Genomic DNA, 21,555 nt, shown 5'->3' on the forward strand with positions numbered 1-21,555 from the left:
AATTGACCCACTCAGTTAACAATGGCTATTGTTCAGCACACAGAGCATATCCTGGAAGATAAAATGAATGAAATCGGCATGGGAACATATGAAAACATGTAATTTTACCCTACTGACCTCAAATGAGAACTAATAATAAGCTATCCAAGTACAAAAAAAGATGAGAAGTATATGACATAAAATTCAAGCTTATAAAGAGGCTATACAGATCATTACTTCGTCATGTTCTATCACTGGTGAGAGGGCATGGCAAATCTCTGGTAAAATATATAAAACATTTTGCAAAGCTCTGTGGTTATTCGGTTTTATTCCTATAATATATATAGAAAAAATTAGTAGTTAGTTAAATGTATAAGTAAGTATAAATGGACCATGGAATGAAATTACAATCATGCTCCACATGACGATGTTTCAGTTAATGACTGACTGCATGTATAGTGGTGTCCCCATCCTATTATAATGGAGCTTCCCTGTACAGGTATACCATTTCACATTGTGCATATCACATGGTTTAGTGTACCCTTTTTATGTTTAGATACACAAATACTTACCATTGTGTTACAACTGCCTATAATATTCCAAACAGTAACATGCTACACAAGTTTGCAGCCTACAAGCAAAAAGATATATCATATAGTCCAGATGTGTACCAGCTATACCATCTACGTTACTGTGTAAGTACACTCTATCGTGTTCGCACAATAACAAAATTGCTAACGATAAATTTCTAAAAACATAAGCAATGCATGAATGTATATTATAAACATACATATGAACTCATACAGAAAGAACAGAAAAGCTAATCTTAACCTATTTATTTGAAGGGTGCTATGAACTCTGACAATTTCCCAAGGTTGTATAACTCAAGGTACATTGTAAATTATGTTTTTCAAATTACAGAAAACATATATATATATATATGAGTTTGGGGAGATGCTATTAAATAGCTTAAAGTCCATAATAAAATAATAACTAAGTACTAAAGGTTGACTTAAAAACATGAAATACACCTATATCTTTTCTAAAAATTGACATAGTTTACTAAATATTAAAAATATTTGAAGTTAAAAGTACCAATGCAAACATAAGATGCATAGAAAAGATGTAATATCAATGCAAATAAAAATAAAACTAAGGCAATTATAAAATAACAACAGGAGAGAAATATCAAAATGAAGTTTTTTTCCTTGTAATCATCAATATGAAAAAGTCTAGAAATAGCCGCAAGACACCAGAAGTTAAGAAATCCTAGTTTTCAAGTTTTCTATAACCACAATGAACAGATAACCAGAATAGTCAAAAGAAATAAAAATGGACATTCTTTTCAGTGGGGTATATAATAAATGACACCTTTAACAGCCCCTTGAACATAATAAATACACAATAAATATTAATAAATAAATAAATGACTACTCTTAAAATATATTGAAGGAAATAATGTATTTGCATTTAAGTAAAATCTTCAAGAAAGTGCTAAACACATCTTAAAAAGTGATATAACAGAAACCAAAGACATGCCCATTGTTTATATGTTTTTTTAATTTCTGTAGATCCTTTCACTATGACGTTCCATAATAGTTCATCAGGAGATTAGGACAAGTGGTTGAAGTCCTCTTTTATAAATGTCAATTTAGGGGCTCTATTTTTGTCTATTAATATCTCCTTAGAACCCAATTCCCTTCTCCATTACTCTCCACTCCCACTGAAATTCCAGAGATCATTTATCTGGAAATCAGTGTTTTGCAAACCTAAACCCAATAATCACATCCTTACAGAAACCTGTGTCCTCTCTTCATCCTTCCCCTCTACCCTTGGTCTGGTTTCTCCTATACCTCTAGTGGCCAAATTCTGCACTACTTTCCCAAACTCTAGACTTAACTTTCTAGAGAAAAGGTGATCTTAAAAACTCTACCTCTTAACCCAATGGCTGTTCTAAGCCACCTACTATGGGATTCTGCTGCTGCTATGTAGTTCCATTGACCACAATGAGCAACACAGAAAAATATGACAAAAAACAAGTGATGTGGTTGAAAATTGTGGACAAAGGTGCAGAGACACAAAGATATTCTAAATAATATACAACAGAGCACAAGGGTACATGACATGTCAGGATATCTGAATCTGCCGTATCTGTAACACGATGAGTTCACTTGTTGGAAGAGTGTTCAAGATGCTCAACTGGTAAATAAGTGACACAAGAGGATCTTGATGCATTGCAGAGTAGGTGTTAGAGCATGAAGAATAGGGTTCCAAGAGCAAAGAAGCTGAGAACCAGGGAAGACAAAAGCCTGAACTTAGGTGAACTTACCCAAGATGGCTGACACTTGACGCACTTCACATACAGTGTTGGTCTCAGAACAGAGTGGAAATCTGAGACTGCAGGATCTGCAGAAAGAAAAGTAAAAACAAAGAGAGACAGAGAAGAGAGAGAGAGAGAGAAAGTAGGGGGAATGGAAGTTACCTTGTCTCCTACTTCTCTCTCTTGCAATCTGCTTAGCAGTTTATTGATAAAAGAATATGGATAATTCAGTTTTTTAAACAGGAAAAGAAAAATAAGATATTTAGTAATTTACTAGGTTTCTCACTGATTTCTCAATATTATCTGTACTCAGCAGACTTATCATATTCAGATTTAATAGGTTTAACACAATTTTTGGAGAAAAAGTTGTTGCCATAGTTTTGAGATTTGACATATGAATCCATATACATGAGTACGCATGAGCACAAGCACATACATATACCCGCATTGTTTATGTATGTACTTACAATGTTATTTCCATTTAAAAATCTTAAATTATGAGATTCTTCAAAGTGTAGGTAATCTATGATAAAATTCATTTTCTTATAGCCAACAAGTTTACTATAGTTAAAAGATCTACAAAGGGTATATTAACACCGATTTGTCTTATATCTGCAGATATTGTCACTCTTGGTGATTCCTAAAATAGTTTTAAAAAAACTCTAATGAGAATAATTAATAGTCTCCATAGCTTTCAATCTTTTTCAAGTTACAAGCGTTTCCACAAGTGACAAAACACATGAGATATTTCAGTTCAGAAACATTTATTATTCTAGAATCCAGTGTTATAGAATTGTGAGACATTTAATTTGGTCTAGATAAGATTTATAATTTTAGCTTAATTTCATATCGATTGTCTTTGCATAAACACATAATATTCCACATGATTTTTAAAAATCTGTATTTTCATAATCAGAGGAATTCAGGATGCCAGGTGATTAAGCCAAGTGCCATGGAGTGAAAAATTCCATAATAAGACTAATAATTCTGAATATTAAAATTATAAGAACAAAAAGAATAAAAAAGTAACATTTTATATTGTATTAAGAAGAATTTTAAAACAAAATCTATAATTTCAGACCTTTTTTATAGAGAAGAACTTAAGAACTTGGTTTTTAATAGAACCAAGTCATCACAAAATATCTATAATTTGATGAAATTCTATTTGCAGGAGCAGAAGTATATCCACTGAAGAATGCACTTTGAATTCTAAAGTCATTTTTCTTTGTTCTCTTAGAAATTTTAAATAACTGGGCAATTAACATTTTAAAGCACACGTAACATGTACTGCTTTCGCATTCTTTGGCAAAAGTCTCATAAATAGTTAATACCAGAAAAGAACACATGGCTACCATTGTTGGTTTTATGGTTTCAGGAATGTATTTGCTTTTCAGTACATACAATGCATATCAGCATAAACAAGGGTACTAGCTTCAAGGTCCTTTATCAGAGTCGTCCATTTACAATTTTAATTTGACAGGTGAAATATAGTTTTAATTTATTTGACAGCTAATTTTCTTATTTACCAGAAGCTCATGCATATCATCATCCTGTACATCAAATTTAGAAATATTACCAATGTTAAAATTGTGACAAATATCTACACATATCTGCTGTACCCTTTGAACAATGTTTTTCAAAGAGAAGTCCATGGACTACCTAAATCAAAAGAATTCATTGTTATTAATGCAGTCTCCTTGAGAATTTTCAATAAAATGAACTTCAACAAAAATGTTTATTGCAAAGAGTTTTCTAAACAATTTCTCTAAAATTGTTTTAAAAAATTATTAAAGTACTATGAAGCTATGATGATAATTTGGGGTAAAAACCTCTTAATGAGCATTTTTAAAGTTTGTAAGTAACAAAAACTCAACTGTCCCATAAAAATACAAATAGTCTTGTGACTTTTTTTTTTTTTTTTTTTTTTTTTTTTTGAGACGGAGTCTCACTCTGTCGCCCAGGCTGGAGTGCAGTGGCGAGATCTCAGCTCACTGCAAGCTCTGCCTCCCGGGTTCACGCCATTCTCCTGCCTCAGCCTCCCGAGTAGCTGGGACTACAGGCGCCCGCCACCTCGCCCGGCTAGTTTTTGTATTTTTTGGTAGAGACAGGGTTTCACTGTGTTAGCCAGGATGGTCTCAATCTTCTGACCTCGTGACCCGCCCGTCTCGGCCTCCCAAAGTGCTGGGATTACAGGCTTCAGCCACCACGCCCGGCCCTGACATTTAAACTAATATCAACAATCCCACTCCTCATTTTGTTTGTTAACATAAAAATTACACATTTTAAGGGTGATTTTCCAAGAAAACATAACATATGAACCCTGATCTGTAGACAAAATCGCACATAAGAAATTCAAATTACTTCCCAGAGCAGGGCAAGGACAATGACACCTCTTTCTCCTCAACTCCTACAACTCTTGCCTGGGCCTCTCTGCACCAGCCATTCTGGCTTCCACGTTTTGGTTGCATACTTGCCATTCATCCGAGCTTGAAGGGCTTTGTACTAGGTTACACCTCTCCCGAGAACACTCTTCTGCAGATACCCAGATGGCTCCGAATCCATTTTCTTTAGAAGTTTGCTCAAATATTACTTTATCACGTAGACTCCCTCAACTCTGGCACCACTTCAACATAAGTCTGTAACTTTTATATCAGTATTTTATTTATTTGTTTCTTCTTAGTCCTTATCGACATAGTACATTATAGTAGTTCATATACGTAATTATTTTCTTGCTCACTCCGCTAACGTGTGAGCACCACAGAGGCAGACTTTTGTACTGTCTATTCACTTTGGAGTCTTCAGTGCTTAAAAATATATCTGCACACTGTAAATACTCAATACATGCTTGTTGAATAAATTAATCCAATTTGTAGCTGGAATTCTGAAGAATCCAATGCTGTGTGACCTCCAGTAGATCTTGTCAATCAGAGATCCTGGTAGGAAATTAAAAGGAAGAGGAGAAAAGGCATTTTTCCCCTCTTCTGCTTCTGGCTCTGGCAACAGAAACAGAGCTAGTTCAGCAGACTCAGCAGCACAGTGCTTACTGGCTCCGGCTCCAACAATAGGCAATGCAGTAGTAACAACTGAAATGTGGATTCCATCAATAGCCTAGATGAGCACAGGAGGTTCAGTCAGCCTATGGGTTCCAAGGTTCCTGCAGCATCAGGAGGTGTGTGACTCAAGGGTTGCTGAAAAATGGTAAGTCAGTAATTTGAAGACCAGCAGTGGCCACAGCAGCATGCCATAATGGGGCTCTGGGTCACTGCTTTCCCTTTTGCCCCTCCAGCCAAGGAAGTAATAGTAGTTTCCAGCGGTAAGTGATAATTATATGTATTCTCTCCCCCTTTTACTCCTGTATCATTCTAACACTTTGGAAAAAATTTCATGTTTTAAATACCTTCTCTTTGAATGAACTAGGATGTTTCTGTTGTCCTGACTAGATAAGACTGATGATACATTGCTTTAAAATTAATTTTCTGCCAAATATCTGCTCTTTTTAACAAGTGTAACTGCTCTTTATAATATAGCAACTTCATAAGATGTTAAATAATGCCAAGCAGTATCCATCGTCCTCGTCCTTTCCATGGCCTTGTCTCACCTTTCCGTTATCTTTCTTATTAGCAACATAACAGGCTGACACTGTAGATTAGTAATAAGTTTTGTGAAATTGGCATCATTACCCCCATCCTCTGCAGTAAGCCAGAATTATATCTTTAAGTTCCTGTGATTTATTTGTAAGCACAATAGTTAAAAAGTACTTTCAGGAAAATATTTAACCTTTCTATTGGTACTATATATCTCACATATTTAATAGATGTTTGACAGAATTGGCACATTAATGCATAACATCAATCATTACAAATAGTTGATAATAACATCATTTCTGTGACTTGATTGAAGGATAGTAGTGGCAACCTGAAAAATCTTAAGAAACATAATTATACTTGCAGGGTCTTACACAGAAAATGAAGCTGGGATCCTCTTTGTTCTCTGTAGCAACAGTAGTTTTGTTACACATCCCTCTTTCCTTTTTTTTACCTAACGACCAACACACCATTCTCAGCCTTTTGGCAACAAAGAAGACTGCTGTTCCTTCATTTTGAATGTTATACATTATGTAATTTTATTTTTTATCCTATCTGTTATGACAAGTAAGATTTTAATAATTCTTTCCATTTCTGAAAGTTCAAACATTTTCTAAAGAATATCAACTAAAAAACAAACAAACAAACAAAAAAAAACCTTTTCCCAGATTTTCCCGTCTTTTCTCAATCCAATCCTGAATCCAATAAGTCATAGATTACCACAGTATAACCAGTTGGAAGGCATTGACAAAATGTATTTCTATGACTGTATGTATATTATACATACATGTATAGTGCCAAACATTTTGTAGGTATGGCTGTTTCCAAAATAAGGTTATTTTATACATATAGTCCAAAATATATTGTTTTTCATTTATCCATGTTAATTTAAGGTACCCATGGCACAGAGCTTCAAAATCTCTTGGTTAATGAGAGTCTCATAAATTGATAAAAAACTATTGTATATTACTGAAGGCCCCATTCTCCATGAGTTTTACTCTCTATTAACAGGTTGCCCCCAAAGATCAAATGTCATAATTTATGTAACAGAAATGATATTAGCTCTTTTCTATTCCCAGGAAAATGTGTAGCTAGAACCAACACTGATCACCACTTCCTATCCAGCCATGCAATCAAGTTTAGTTTCAATATGTGGCTTGTTAGATTAATGTATTTTAGGTCAAAGATTCAGAATGAGGAAATCCATGGATATTCCAGTTGTTTCCATTTTTCATACAAAACACTGTAGATTTTGCATAATAACTACAAGACTCAGTAACGATGCCATTAATCATTTGTTCTTTCAAATGTTTCCTCCTGTCCTCCTCCTAACAAGCAATTCTTTGAAATCAGTCTTTGAAGGGCCATGACTGACAGAGATGAATAGGGTGCTTAATCGCATTGGCACATGCCAGAATCTATTTCTGTGGCAAAAACACTGCCTGTAAATCTTCTTATTCAGTAACATTCTGTAGATAATAAGGGATTTCCAAAATCAAACATCTCTTTCCATGCTTGCTGTCACAGCCATATTCTCTGTTCCTCAAATCTCCCTCTGTTTCCTTTAGTATTTCCTTTACAGTTGGCCCTCGCTATCCATGGGTGTCAGAGTATTTTCAACGATATTCTGATGATTTTCAGTACCACTTAATTTTATTTTCAGTAATCCATGCAATTGGGAAAAAAGATATGTATGCAAGAATAATGTTTAATTCATTATATGTGAATTTTAAATTAAAGACAGTAGCTTTTACATTTTCTTCCAAATTACATATGTAGTTTCCTCCCTCTGTGGGATTTCACAAAACAGATAACACCATTTTGCATAGTCATCCCACTGCATTAGTACCTTTCTTCTCATTAGTTAAATGGCTATGAAACATTAACCATGACTAAGAGAAGTCATGTCTGATCATTACTTTATTCCGTGATGAAGCATGTGAGAGAAACAATTATTCAAATTAGCAATAAAAAGATCAGTAGGTTTATAAATAGCTAGTAGGCTCAAGTGTCCACTTTACACGTATTGTCCCAGGGTAATTACTAATAATTCTCATTTCAACCTTAAAAGGAAACAGCCTGGATAATACTTTACTTTCCCATGATTCATAGTACAGAATAAATCAAAGCCTCCCAGTAGGGAGTTTCTGTAAAATCACCAGAAATTCATAGAAATCATTACAAGTTTTCATCACTTCACAAACTTTCCAAGATCTATATAAGGGCTGTTAGAGGTCACATCTAAAGTGTGAATTAAGATTATTTCCTGAAGTTGGGAAAAAAAAAGTGTACAGATTTCCAAAATCCCTGTGTTTTTATTCTTCTCTGTGTTACATTTAATAGCACATCCTCAGATTTCACTAAAGACAGCACCCGCCATGCAACAGGACTACCGCTTATAAATGAAATACTAAAAAACAGAAGACAAAACAGTTAATTGTTTTACCAATATATAATTATTACATATTCTTTACTAATGCTATGTGTTTAACTCTCCTAAGTTTCCAAATACTTCTTGATGAGAATGAGTTTATTCAGATGTCAGGTATTAACCTTGAAGAAAGAGACACACACTGATCAAAATTAATGACTTCATATTGAATTAGTCTACATATTTGATTGTCACATGGCTCTGCTATAAATCATAAGTAGAAATTTTATATGATTATAAAAATTAATATGTTGACCTGTAGTAGTTTTTCCCAAAACTTCATGTTCCCCCTAGAACTGGTAAAAAATATGTGACTTTATTTTGAAATAAAGTGTTTGCATATGTAATTAAGATAATAATGAATTAGGGTACTCCCCAAGCCCAATGACTGATGTCCTTATAAGAAGGCTGTGTGAAGACACAGATACACACAGGGGAAAGATGGACATGTAAACATGGACAGAATGTAGAGTGATGTACTTATAAACCAAGGGAGGCCAAGGATTACAGGCAAACATTAGAAGCTTCAAAGGGGCAAGAAAAAATTCTTTCCTAAACCTTCAAAGAGAGCTTCGTCTTGCCAATACCTTCGTTTCAGACTCCCGGCCTCTAGAACTGTGAAGCAATAAATTCCTGTTATTTTAAGCCAATCAGTCTGTGATTATTTGTCATGACAGCCCTAGGATACTAATACGTAACAAAATACATATGATATATAATAATTCCTGATTAGGTTATACTTTTAACTAGTCATAATGGGTTACTGAAATTATCTACAAATTATATTTCTTGCATATATACATAAAGATGTATTAATCATACATATTATTTAAGTAATTTATGAATGGGTAAGCACTGAGAATAAAAGAATCTTTTACAATTTTGAATGATAACTCTGACTCCCAGATCAGACAAGTGGTAGCTGGAATAAGGGAATGAGGGCAGGAAGGTAGTGCTGAGGTCGTAAAACTATCCTCCTCCATTGTTTATGCTAAGACATATTTCTTCTATTCACTGTTTTCCCCATTTCAATGAAAATCTATTTCTGATCTGTAGCATGGTTCCTCAAAACAATATTTAAGTCACACTACAAATACTAGAAAGTAATTATACAGGCAGAGTTCACTGCTTTAATATTTTTCAAATAGTTTGGATAATGAGACAACATATGCAAACGTTGCCCTTCATTTCTAGACATTGTCTCAGTTAAGGGTTAACTTTCAACTATGCATCACAGTTTTAATAGGTGTTTTCCGTGTTCAGTAATATTTGTAACAAAAGAGACAACTGCAACAACATTGATCTCTTAAAACCAAAGTAAATATTATAAAATCAATATTTTCTTGTTTCCTTCCTAGGTTTTAAAATCTTTTGTTTTAAGATTTAAAATTATGCAATAAGGGATAAAATATTTTGCCTTGATAACTCTCTGGCACTAAGCAGCAGCATTAGCCAGTTCACCAGTGAGGACTACTTCATTCCCTTACACTTTCCATAATCAAAGGAAGACATTGCCAAATTCATATATCCTGATAGGCCAAGATGTGCTGAAAATGTCTGTTCAGACATCATTCACATCGTCCATCAACATTCTCAGATGTTTACGAATTCTGCGATGCATCTAGAAAAAACATTTTACATAAAGAAAGTCACTAAATTGCCCTTTAATTTTAGTTAGCACCTCTCCCTCTTTATTTTGCTGTTCTCTCTATATATGTAGCTGCATTCAACTTTCTGTTTATACTTGTTAACATCTGCTCTGGGACAAATGACACATTTAGTTTTATACAGAAGGAAGAGGCTGCAAAAGAGCATATTTTGAGGACATTTTGATGCAGACTGCATTTCTAAACAGAGAGTGAGTCTCTGAACAGACGACTCGGCCTAGGAATGAGAATACATAAAGATACATTTATGATTCAATAACATCCTCTCTTCTTCCTAAATGTAAACCTGAAAAGCCAGAAGAAAAGTATAGCTTGCTTCCTGACTTTATCCAGTATGGTCAGGTGCTAGCACCTACCAAGATCTGCTTGCAAATAAATAAGAAAATGGGTTATACTTGTCATAAGAAGAAATCTGGTTTGCTAATAGACACATGGCAAGATCACTATATAGCATGAGGAACCTTGATAAACAGTATGTGTGTGTGTGTATACATATACACAGATATACAGATACATATGTGCATATGTGTCTACCTGAAGAGAGCTATAAAACACATAAAATGAAAAGATAATTAGAATGAAATTCCAATTGAGGTTTGTAGAAACACTTTGTTAAAAGATGCATTAGCATTTATAGAGTCCTTAACAGGAAATTATAATAAAATATATTTCTAAAGATCATACTATTTTTATTACAGTAATGCTAAACTATATTTTCATAATAATTTTTCCTGAAATACTATTATTTCCTGAAATAATAATGTTTAGGAAAATAGCTGTTTTAATTTTGTGGTAACTTTTTTAAGGACTAAGGGCAGAAGTTTCTAAAAATTTAAATAGATGGTTTACACTATTCAACTTGAATAGATAAATGAAAAATTTGAAAAATGTAACAGGCACATAAAAGGCCCTCTATCCAACAAGTAAGTGAAGAGTCTTCCTTTTGTTATGCTGAATTTCCCATTAAGGTGATGTCGTAATTCCTTGCTTTGATGGCCCCTCTTTCCCAAGATAGGAAAATGATAACAAGTAGTAGAACTCAAAAATCAAAATTACCTAGCCAGGATAAAAACAACAAAAGAACTCCTTAGAAGAAAAGCAACACCAATGCAATGTGATGGAGACCTGATGCCACAGGCTTGCTGAGACTTGTAGCTGGTAGTTTTAACTCTTACAGCAGGGCAAAGAACTAAAAATCATTAATGTGAGACTGAAGACAGGGACCAGGCTTACTGCTTGAATCCAGACTTTTTACACCATTTCACTGCCCACTTTAACAGATGAAATGAAGCTAAAAAACAAGTAAACAAAGAAGGGTGCTGTGCAGTCTGCAAACTTAGTTTGGCAATAAGGAATCGAACAGGCTGAAGAAATCCAGGTGAGGGAAGTAAGCAGATAAAACCAACATCAGAAACAGAAAGTAAGTATAAATGAAAATAACATTCCTATCTAGTCTAAAAGGGTTCACAAGTGTATTTAAGATGTTAATGATATAAATGAATGGAAAACCTCATTTATAAAAAGAATAAAAATAAAGGTGGGGGAACAGAGTGAAATGAGGCAAAAAGGAGAGGATAGCAAAAAATAATAGAAATGTATATATACTGTCATGCATTGCTTAACAACAGGGATACGTTCTGAGAAATGCATTGACAGGTGATTTCATCATTATGCAAACATCATAGAGTATACTTACACAAACCTGGATGGTAAAGCCTACTTCACACATAGGTTACATGGTACAGCTTATTGCACCTAGGCTACAAATAGGTACATGGTCTTACTGTAAGATAAGATCATAATGAATTAGGTGACTGCTCAAATTCAATGATTAGTGTCCCTAAAAGAAGGCTGTGTGAAGACATAGATATACACAGAGGAAAGATGGACATGTAGAGATGGCAGATCGAAGTAGAGATAAACCAAGGGATGCCCAGGATTACAGGCAAACAGTAGAAGCTTTAATACTTTAGGCTATTGTAACACAATGGTAAATATTTTTGTACCTAAACATAGAAACTGTACAACAACAAAAAAAAAAAAAACAGTAGAAAAGATAAAAAGTGGGACACCTGTATAGGTCACTTACCATGAAGGGAGCTTGCACAGCTGGAAGTTGCTCTGAGCGAGTCAGTGACTGAGTGGTGAGTGAATGTGAAGGCCTAGGACATTCCTGGAAGGTACCATAGACTTTATAACTTTGTACACTTAGGCTCTACTAAATTTATTTTAATTTTTTTCTTCCTTCAATAATAAATTAACTTTAGCTCACTGTAATGTTTTTAATTTACAAACTTTTAATTTTTAAACTGTTGGCTCTTATTATAAAAATACTACTTAAAAACACACACATGGTACAGCTGTTCAAAAATACTTCTTTCTTTACGTCTTTATTCTAAAACCTTTATTTTTTTTTTTACTTTTTAATTTTTTGTGAAGAACTAAGAAAAAAAAACAAGACTAGCTTAGGTCTGCACAGATTCAGGATCATCAATATCACTGTCTTCCACCTCCTAATCCTGTTACACTGAAAGGTCTTCGAGGGCAAAAGCAGGCATGGAGTTGGCATTTCATATATTTTATACCAATGCCTTCTGGAATACTTTCTGAAGAACCTGCCTGAGGCTCTTCCGGAGGCTCTTCCAGAGAAGGTGTCGCACTTTTCAGAAATTTTCCATGGTGGTTTACTTGGTTTGTTTCTTCCATTCATCATAGATTTGCTTGTAGGTAGATAATACACCATGAACATTCTCCTCTATTAATGAAAACCTTTTGGTGTTGGGGTCCATGTTTTCAAATTTTTAGGAAGCTTGTTGAGGTTTGCAAAAGCTTCTAGTAAACACTTGTGAATTTTCTGGGGGTTCTTCTTTTTCTTTTCCTGCACCTTCCTTTACTTTTGTTTCTTATTCATCTATGCATTCCTATTCCACTCATCCTTAAGCAATTTCTCAGGAACCACCTATAAGAGGTCCTCAGTGTCATCCTCATCCACGCCCACATTAAAGTTGTTTGCCATCTCAACCACAACCTTGTTGATTTTTGCATCATCTACATTCTCAGTATGTCTTTTCAAATCACGGACAAACTCTTGAGTGTCTTCCTCCCTATGCCATTCATACATGGTTGTAGCAACAGCATGAACAAAGATCTTCCTCAAATTGCAGGCCTTAAAAGCTGCTATAATCCATGATCCATTGGTTGGATCAAAAAGCTGTTTGGAGGGAGACACTTGATTTTGTTATTGAAATGAAGACCACCAATGAAAGGAGGATATGCTGGAGCATTATCAATAACAAGCACAAAATTTAAAAGTATGTTATTCTTCAAACAGTACCTCTCCATTTCGCTGGCATAGCAGCAACTCAGAAGAGCATCTTCAAAGAGAAGATGGTCATCCATGACTTCTTACTGTTCCTGTAACACATTGGCGGTGTGTTCTTACTGACACACTTGAAGACCCTGAGGTGTTTTCTGTGCCAGATCACAAATGAATTCAATTTGTAGCCTATAACACTGACCATAAGCAAGTCTGTTGTTCTGTCTTTAAAAGTCTTGAAACTTAGCATCGACTTGACCTCATTTTGGATGAAAGTCCTTCCAGGCATCTATTTCCAGAATAGAGAGGTTTCATCCACATTTGAGATTTTCTATGACAAGTAATTTTCCTCCACAATCTGCTTTATCTAGAGTTTCTAAAAATTCTTCAGCTGTCTTCACATCAGCATTCACAGACTTACCCCTCACTTTTACATCATGCAATGAAAAACAATTCTTGAATCATTTAAACAACCCAAAGCTGGCAGTAAATTCAGCATCATAAACGGGTCAAGCCTTTGCTTTCAACAAAGCAAACAACCTTCTTGCTTTAGTCATAACTGTCATGGTGCTGAGAAGGCTAGACTTCTGTGTCTGGTCTTCATGCTAGATCACTGAAAGTTTCTCCATATCTGATACAGGCCCTTCTCCAATTTTTGTTAGTTTTGCTGCTTTCAATGAGCAGATACTTTAACAAAACCCAAACGCCACATGTCCTCACTCATAGGTGGGAATTGAACAATGAGATCACTTGGACAAAGGAAGGGGAACATCACACACCAGGGCCTGTTGTGGGGTAGGGGTAGAGGGGAGGGATAGCATTAGGAGATATACCTAACATAAATGATGAGTTAATGGGTGCAGCACACTAACATGGTACATGTATACATGTGTAACAAACCTGCACATTGTGCACATGTACCCTAGAACATAAAGTATTAAAAAAAAACAATTCCTATCACTTTGTTCTTGTCATTCAAGATCATAGCTATGGTGGAATGAGACATGCCTGGCTGATGGGCAATAATCATCATTAATTTCTCACCCAAACCATCCTTAATCACTTTTGATTTTGTTTACAGGTTGGTCATTCCACATGTCCTCTTACTGAGAATATTATCTTTGGATTTTGTATGGTTAGGGGTCATAATGAACAAGACAACACAAAATTAAATCGATATGAGAGAAAATGATGTAATCAAGAGACACAATAAACATGAGATGCAAGGCATCTGCCCACATAACATGATACACTGTTTTACAGTAAACTTTTTTTATAAGTAGAAATACTGATGAAAAATAATGATGAAAAGTGTAGTATAGTAAATAAATAAACCAGTAACACAGTCATTTATAATGTTCAAGTATTATGTACTGTACATAATATGTGCTATACTTTTACATGACTAGCAGCGCAGTAGGTTTGTTTACATCAGCATCCCCACAAATACAGGAGTGATGCATCATGCTATGACATTAGAATAGCTACAACATCATAGGCAAAAGGAATTTTTCAGCTCAGTTATAATCTTATAGGACCATCATCACATACATGTGGTTTTGTGGCACATGACTTACAAACACACATACATACGAACACACACATATATATAAGTTGGAATCAGGCTAGGCTAAACACTAGACTAGATAAAAAGTGATTAATAAATTGGAACATACATTGACATATGTTACTGATAATTTATCCTGATTTACCTACAAGAAACAAAATAATTAAAAATTATGAAGGACTTTTTAAGAAATGCAGGGAACAGGGTGAAAGGTTTCAAACTTTATCTCATCCCATGAGAGACTGGAATATATAAGCAGAAAATATTTATGACTTTTCTTGAAGAGAAAAAAAAAACAACCACCAAGAAAACCTCATGAGTTCTAAAATTATTTTATTTATTTTTTAAAATTTTTTATTATACTTTAAGTTCTAGGGTACATATGCACAACGTGCAGGTTTGTTACATGTGTATACATGTGCCATGTTGGTGTGCTGCCCCACTAACTCGTTATTTACATTAGGTATATCTCCTAATGCTATCCCTCCCCACTTCCCCACCCCACAACAGGCCCTGGTGTGTGATGTTCCCCTTCCTGTGTCCAAGTGTTCTCACTGTTCAATTCCCACCTATGAGGGAGAACATGTGGTGTCTGGTTTCCTGTTTTTGCAATAGTTTGCTGAGAATGATGGCTTCCAGCTGCATCCATGTCCCTACAAAGGACATGAACTCATCCTTTTTTATGGCTGCATAGTATTCCATGGTGTATATGTGCCACATTTTCTTAATTCAGTCTGTCATTGACGGACAGTTGGGTTGGTTCCAAGTCTTTGCTATTGTGAATAGTGCTGCAATAAACATACGTTTGCATGTGTCTTTATAGCAGCATGATTTACAATCCTTTGGGTATATACCCAGTAATGGGATGGCTGGGTCAAATGGCATTTCTAGTTCTAGATCCTTGAGGAATCGCCACACTGTCTTCCAGAATAGTTGAACTAGTTTACAGTCCCACCAACAGTGTAAAAGTGTTCCTATTTCTCCACATCCTCTCCAGCACCTGTTGTTTCCTGGCTTTTTAATGATCGCCATTCTAACTGGTGTGAGATGGTATCTCATTGTGGTTTGGATTTGCATTTCTCTGATGGCCAGTGATGATGAGCATTTTTTCATGTGTCTGTTGGCTGCATAAATGTATTCTTTTGAGAAATGTTTGTTCATATCCTTTGCCCACTTTTTGATGGGGTTGTTTTTTTCTTGCAAATTTGTTTGCGATCTTTGTAGGTTCTTTGTCAGATTAGTGCATTGCAAAATTTTCTCCCATTCTGTAGGTTGCCTGTTCACTCTGATGGTAGTTTCTTTTGCTGTGCAGAAGTTCTTTAGTTTAATTAGATCTTATTTGTCAATTTTGGCTTTTGTTGTCATTGCTTTTGGTGTTTTAGACATCCTTGCCCATGCCTATGTCCTGAATGGTATTGCCTAGGTTTTCTTCTAGGGTTTTTATGGCTTTAGGTGTAACATTTAAGTCTCTAATCCATCTTGAATTAATTTTTGTGTAAGGAAGGGATCCAGTTTCAGCTTTCTACATATGGCTAGCCAGTTTTCCCAGCACCATTTATTAAATAGGGAATCCTTTCCTCATTTCTTGTTTTTGTCAAGTTTGTCAAAGATCAGATGGTTGTAGATGTATGGTACTATTTCTGAGGGCTCTGTTCTGTTCCATTGGTCTATATTTCTGTTTTGGTACCAGTACCATTCTGTTTTGGTTACTGTAGCCTTGTAGTATAGTTTGAAGTCAGGTAGAGTGATGCCTCCAGCTTTGTTCTTTGGGCTTAAGATTGTCTTGGCAATACGGGTTCTTTTTTGGTTCCATATGAACTTTAAAGTAGTTTTTTTTCCAATTCTGTGAAGAAAGTCATTAGTAGCTTGATGGAGACAGCATTGAATCTGTAAATTATCTTGAGCAATATGGCCATTTTCATGATATTGATTTTCCCTATCCATGAGCATGGAAAGTTCTTCCATTTGTTTGTGTCTTCTTTTATTTTGCTGCGCAGTGGTTTGTAGTTCTCCTTGAAGAGGTCCTTCACATCCCTTGTAAATTGGATTCCTAGGTATTTTATTCTTTTTGAAGCAATTGTGAATGGGAGTTCACTCATGATTTGGCTTTTTGTTTGTCTGTTATTGGTGTACAAGAATGCTTGTGATTTTTGCCCACTGATTTTGTATCCTGAGACTTTGCTGAAGTTGCTTACTGGCTTAAGGAGATTTTGGGCTGAGACAATGGGGTTTTCCAAATGTACAATCATGTCATCTGCAAACAGGGACAATTAGACTTCCTCTTTTCCTAATTGAATACCCTTTATTTCTTTCTCCTGCCTGATTGACCTGGCCAGAACTTCCAACACTATGTTGAATAAGAGTGATGAGAGAGGGAATGGCTGTAAAATTAAAAGTAGATTCTGAGATTTGGGGAGTCATTACACAGACAATAATACTCACCAATTATTCCTTGAATTTCCCTCCATATCTGACTCCCAATGATATCACTAGTTCTGGTCAATGCAACAATAAAAAGTGATCTTTTGGCCAGGTGCAGTGATTCACGTCTGTAATCCCAGCACTTTGGGGGCTGAGGCAGGTGGATCACTTGAAGTCATGAGTTTGAGACCAGCCTGGCAACATGGCAAAACCCTATCTCTACAAAAAGTACAAAACAATTATTCAGGAGTCGTGGTGGACACCTGTAGTCCCAGCTACTCGGGAGGCTGAGGCAGGAGGATCACTTGAACCCAGGAGGCAGAGGTTGCAGTGAGCCGAGATCATACCACTGTACTCCAGCCTGGGTGACAGAGCAAGACTCTGTCTCAAAACAAAGAAGCAAACAAAAAAACAAGTAATGTTTCATCTTTGGGCAGAAGCACAGAGAGAGGTGTGTGTATTCTCTGCCTCCTATGATGTGGTATCTCTCCATATGAAGTCAATGGCTGTAGTTTCTCAAGTCAAACATGAAACTGACCAAAGCCTACCAAACTTTTGAAGAAAATGTTATTTCCAAATCTATCATATATCTGCAATGAGCAAGTCTTTCCAACTCTACAACTGTCTATAGGCAATGTAACCTGTTCAACTCACAAGAATAACTCTCCAAGGACCATTTCAGCTGTGGTTATGGATGAGAAAAATGATGTTTCAAGAGCATAACGAGAAGACACAGACACAATTCAAAAGGGAGTTTCTCCCAGGGAACAGAACAAAGTGTATGGCTAAATGTACAGATCAACAAATTTTTCTCAAATGGAGCAGACCCATGTCTATCACCTATGTCAAAACAGCATATTACCAGCATTTGTTTTTATTTTTATTTTTATTTTTTGAGACAAAGTTTCACTCTCGTCGCCAAGGCTGGAGTGCAGCGGCATGATCTTGGCTCACTGCAACCTCCGCCTTCCAGGTTCAAGCAATTCTCTTGCCTCAGCCTCCCAAGTAGCTGGGATTACAGGCGCCCGCCACCACACCTGGCTAATTTTTGTATTTTTAGTAGAGACAGGGTTTCACCATGTTGAAGGCTAGTCTCCAACTCCTGACCTCATGTGATCTGCCCATCTCAGCCTCCCAAAGTGCTTTAAACAGCATTTTAAAAGTCTGATTTCTGGGCCCTTCCAGTTACCTCTATCACGATAGCTCTAAGATTACAGATAATTTTGCCTGTTTTGAATTTTACATACATGGAATCACACAGTATGTGCTCTTTGGTTTCCAGTTTCTTTTGTTCAACAATATTTGTGGCATTAATCTACAGTGCTGTATAAAAACAGAATTTTTTTCAGTTTTTTTGCTTTATAGTATTTTTATGTCTAGACAACCATTTACTTATATATTTTACTGCTGATTGGCAGTTATGTCCACGTTTCTTCGTAAAGATGTGTACACATTTCTACTGTGCATATATCTAGAGGCAGGATAACTAGGTTGTAGGGAATGTTTGTCTGTTTGTTTCTTTCCTTGAGATGGAGTCTCTTTCACTCTGTCGCCCAGGCTGGAGTGCAGTGACACAAGTTCTCAGCTCACTGCAACCTCCACATCCCAGGAATAAGCAATTCTCCTGCCTCAACCTCTCAAGTAACTGGAATTATAGGCATGTGCTACCATGCCTGTCTGATTTTTTGTATTTTTAGTAGAGACAGGGTTTCACCATGTTGGCCAGGCTGGCCTTGCACTCCGACCTCAAGTGATCCACCTGCCTTGGCATCCCAAAGTGCTGGGATTATAGGCATGACCCACCACATCTGACTGGGAATGTGTGTATGAAGATTTAATAGATATTGCCAAATAGTTTCCCAAAGTAGTTATACCAGTTTTCACACTCACTAGTGGTGTATGAGAGCTCTACTTGCTCCATATCCTCTTTGAAAATTAATATTTTCTTTTGTTTTCAGTTTAGCCATTTTTTATGTGCATATTGAAAATTCATTCTGTTCTGAATATTATTCCAATATACTTGTGATAATTTTCGAACCAAAAAAAGAATAAAGAATTTTACAATGACAATCTTAAATGTTCCACATAAATATTATATGTACCACATAAATATTATACTATTCTACTATACATTTTTAAATCACATATCTATCAATCCTTCTAATCTTCAAGTTTTACTTTTAATGCATTTTAAAGATGAAGCTCCTTTTCATATGTCTCTTGACTATTTGGCCATTCTCACTTCTCAAATACTCACATAAGACTCTGGGTCAATTTTTTCTATTGTGTCACCTTCATCTGTCTTCTTGTTGGTTTGTGGGAGTTATTTATATATTCTGAATATAAATCCTTTTTAAAATAACTGTACTGCAAATATAGTCTTCCAATCTGTCTGTTGCCTTTTGCCACTCTTACTGGTTTCTTTTAATGAATAAAAACCTTTAGTATTAATATAGTTCAATAGGTAATATTGTTTATATTTTTATGTTTATTTTTCTTTTGGGGGTTCTGTTTAATAAATACCATTCAAAACTCATGAAATTTTTTTTAGCTTTGTAATGGCATCTTTCACATTTAGAGCTCTAGTTTATTTGGCATTGACTATTATGTATAAGGTATAAGAGGTCAAGATACATATGTATTCCAATGTGAATATCCTACAGGCCCCAGATTCATTTACTGAAAAATATTTTTCTCATATTATTGCAATATCATTTTGTAAATCAGGTCACCTAATAAATGGTGGGTCTGTTTTTACATTTTCTAGTATTTCCTACTAGTAAATTTGTCTGTCCTTGCACCAATATTGTACTGCAGTATATACTATTGCATTATAATAAGTTTTTGTATTCTGTGGTGTAAACACCTCAGTATCCTTCTTCTTTCAGATTTCCTTGGCTATCCTTTGAATTTGCATAAAAGTTTGGAAGTGACTGATATTGTTTGCCTCTGAGTCCTCACCCAAATCTCATCTTGAATTATACTCCCATCATTCCTACATGTTGTGGGAGGGAACCTGGTGGGAGACAATTGAATCATGGGAGTGGTTTCCCCCGTACTGTTCTCATGGTAGTGAATAAGTCTCACAAGATCTGATGGTTTTATAAGGGGTTTCTGCTTTGGTTTTTCCCTCATTCACTCTTGCCACCACCATGTAAGAAGTGTCTTTCACCTTCCACCATGATTGTGAGGCCTCCTGAGCCACATGGAACTGTGACTCCAATAAACCTCTTTTTCTTCCCAGTCTCGGATATGTCTTTATCAGCAGTGGGAAAATGGACTAATACAGTAAATTGGTACCTGTAGAGTGGCGTGCTGCTGAAGAGATACCCGAACATGTGGAAGCAACTTTGGAACTGGGTAACAGGCATAGGTTGGAACAGTTTGGAGGGTTCAGAGGATAGGAAAATGTGGGAAACTTTGGAACTTCCTAGAGACTTGTTGAAAGGCTTTGTCCAAAATGCTGATAGCGACATGGGCAATAAAGTCCAGACTGAGGTGGTCTCAGATGGAAATGAAGAACTTGTTGGCAACTATAGCAAAGGTGATTCTTGTTATGTTTTAGCAAAGAGACTGACTGCATTTTGCCCCTGCCGTAGAGATTTGTGGAACTTTGAACATGAGAGAGATGATTTAGTATATCTGGAGGAAGAAATTTCCAAGCAGCAAAGTATTCAATATGCAACTTGGGTGCTGTTAAAGGCATTCAGTTTTATATGGGAAACAGAACATGAAAGTTCAAAAATTTTTTAGCCTGACAATGTGATAGAAAAGAAAATACCATTTTCTGAGGAGAAATCCAAGCCAGCTGTAGAAATTTGCATATGTAACAAGGAGCCGAATATTAATGCCCAAGACAACAGGGAAAATGTCTTCAGACTATGTCAGAGGTCTTTACGGCAGCTCATCCTATCACGGACCAGAGGCCTAGAAGGAAAAAATGGTTTCCTGGGCCAGGGCCAGGGTCCCTGTGCTGTGTGCAGCCTAGGGACCTGGTGACCTGCGTCCCAGCCACTCCAGGAATGGCTGAAAGAGGCCAACCTAGAGCTCAGGCAGTGGCTTCACAGGATGCAAGCCCCAAGCCTTGGCAGCTTCCACGTGGTGTTGAGCCTGCCAATGCACAGAAGTCAAGAATTCGGGTTTGGCCAGCAACCCCAAGAGGACCCACAGACCCTCTAAAGGAAGCAGATTGCTTCTCCAGGACCCAAGTGACCCAACTGTGGAAGTGGAAAAGTGAGACTCTCCTCTCCCGAACATACACCCCAACTGG

The 21,555-nt window shown here is 36.1% G+C and overlaps 1 protein-coding gene across 10 annotated transcripts in view; it reads right to left on the reverse strand.

The window, feature by feature from the left end:
* The window catches only part of LOC105477433 (EPH receptor A6), a 950,680-nt gene that overhangs the window by 852,181 nt on the left and 76,944 nt on the right, over window positions 1-21,555 (reverse strand). Inside the window, exon 3 of one of the 10 annotated variants that reach the window (XM_011733922.3) lies at window positions 2,309-2,385. The exons of the other annotated variants lie outside the window; for them this stretch is intronic. Within the exon in view, the coding sequence (XP_011732224.1) occupies window positions 2,309-2,385 (77 nt within the window). The remainder of the gene's footprint in view (window positions 1-2,308; window positions 2,386-21,555) is intronic. 10 annotated transcript variants of the gene reach the window in all.

This window comes from Macaca nemestrina, chromosome 2 (genome assembly GCF_043159975.1).
Source record: "Macaca nemestrina isolate mMacNem1 chromosome 2, mMacNem.hap1, whole genome shotgun sequence".
In the NCBI taxonomy this organism is placed as follows: Eukaryota; Metazoa; Chordata; class Mammalia; order Primates; family Cercopithecidae; genus Macaca; species Macaca nemestrina.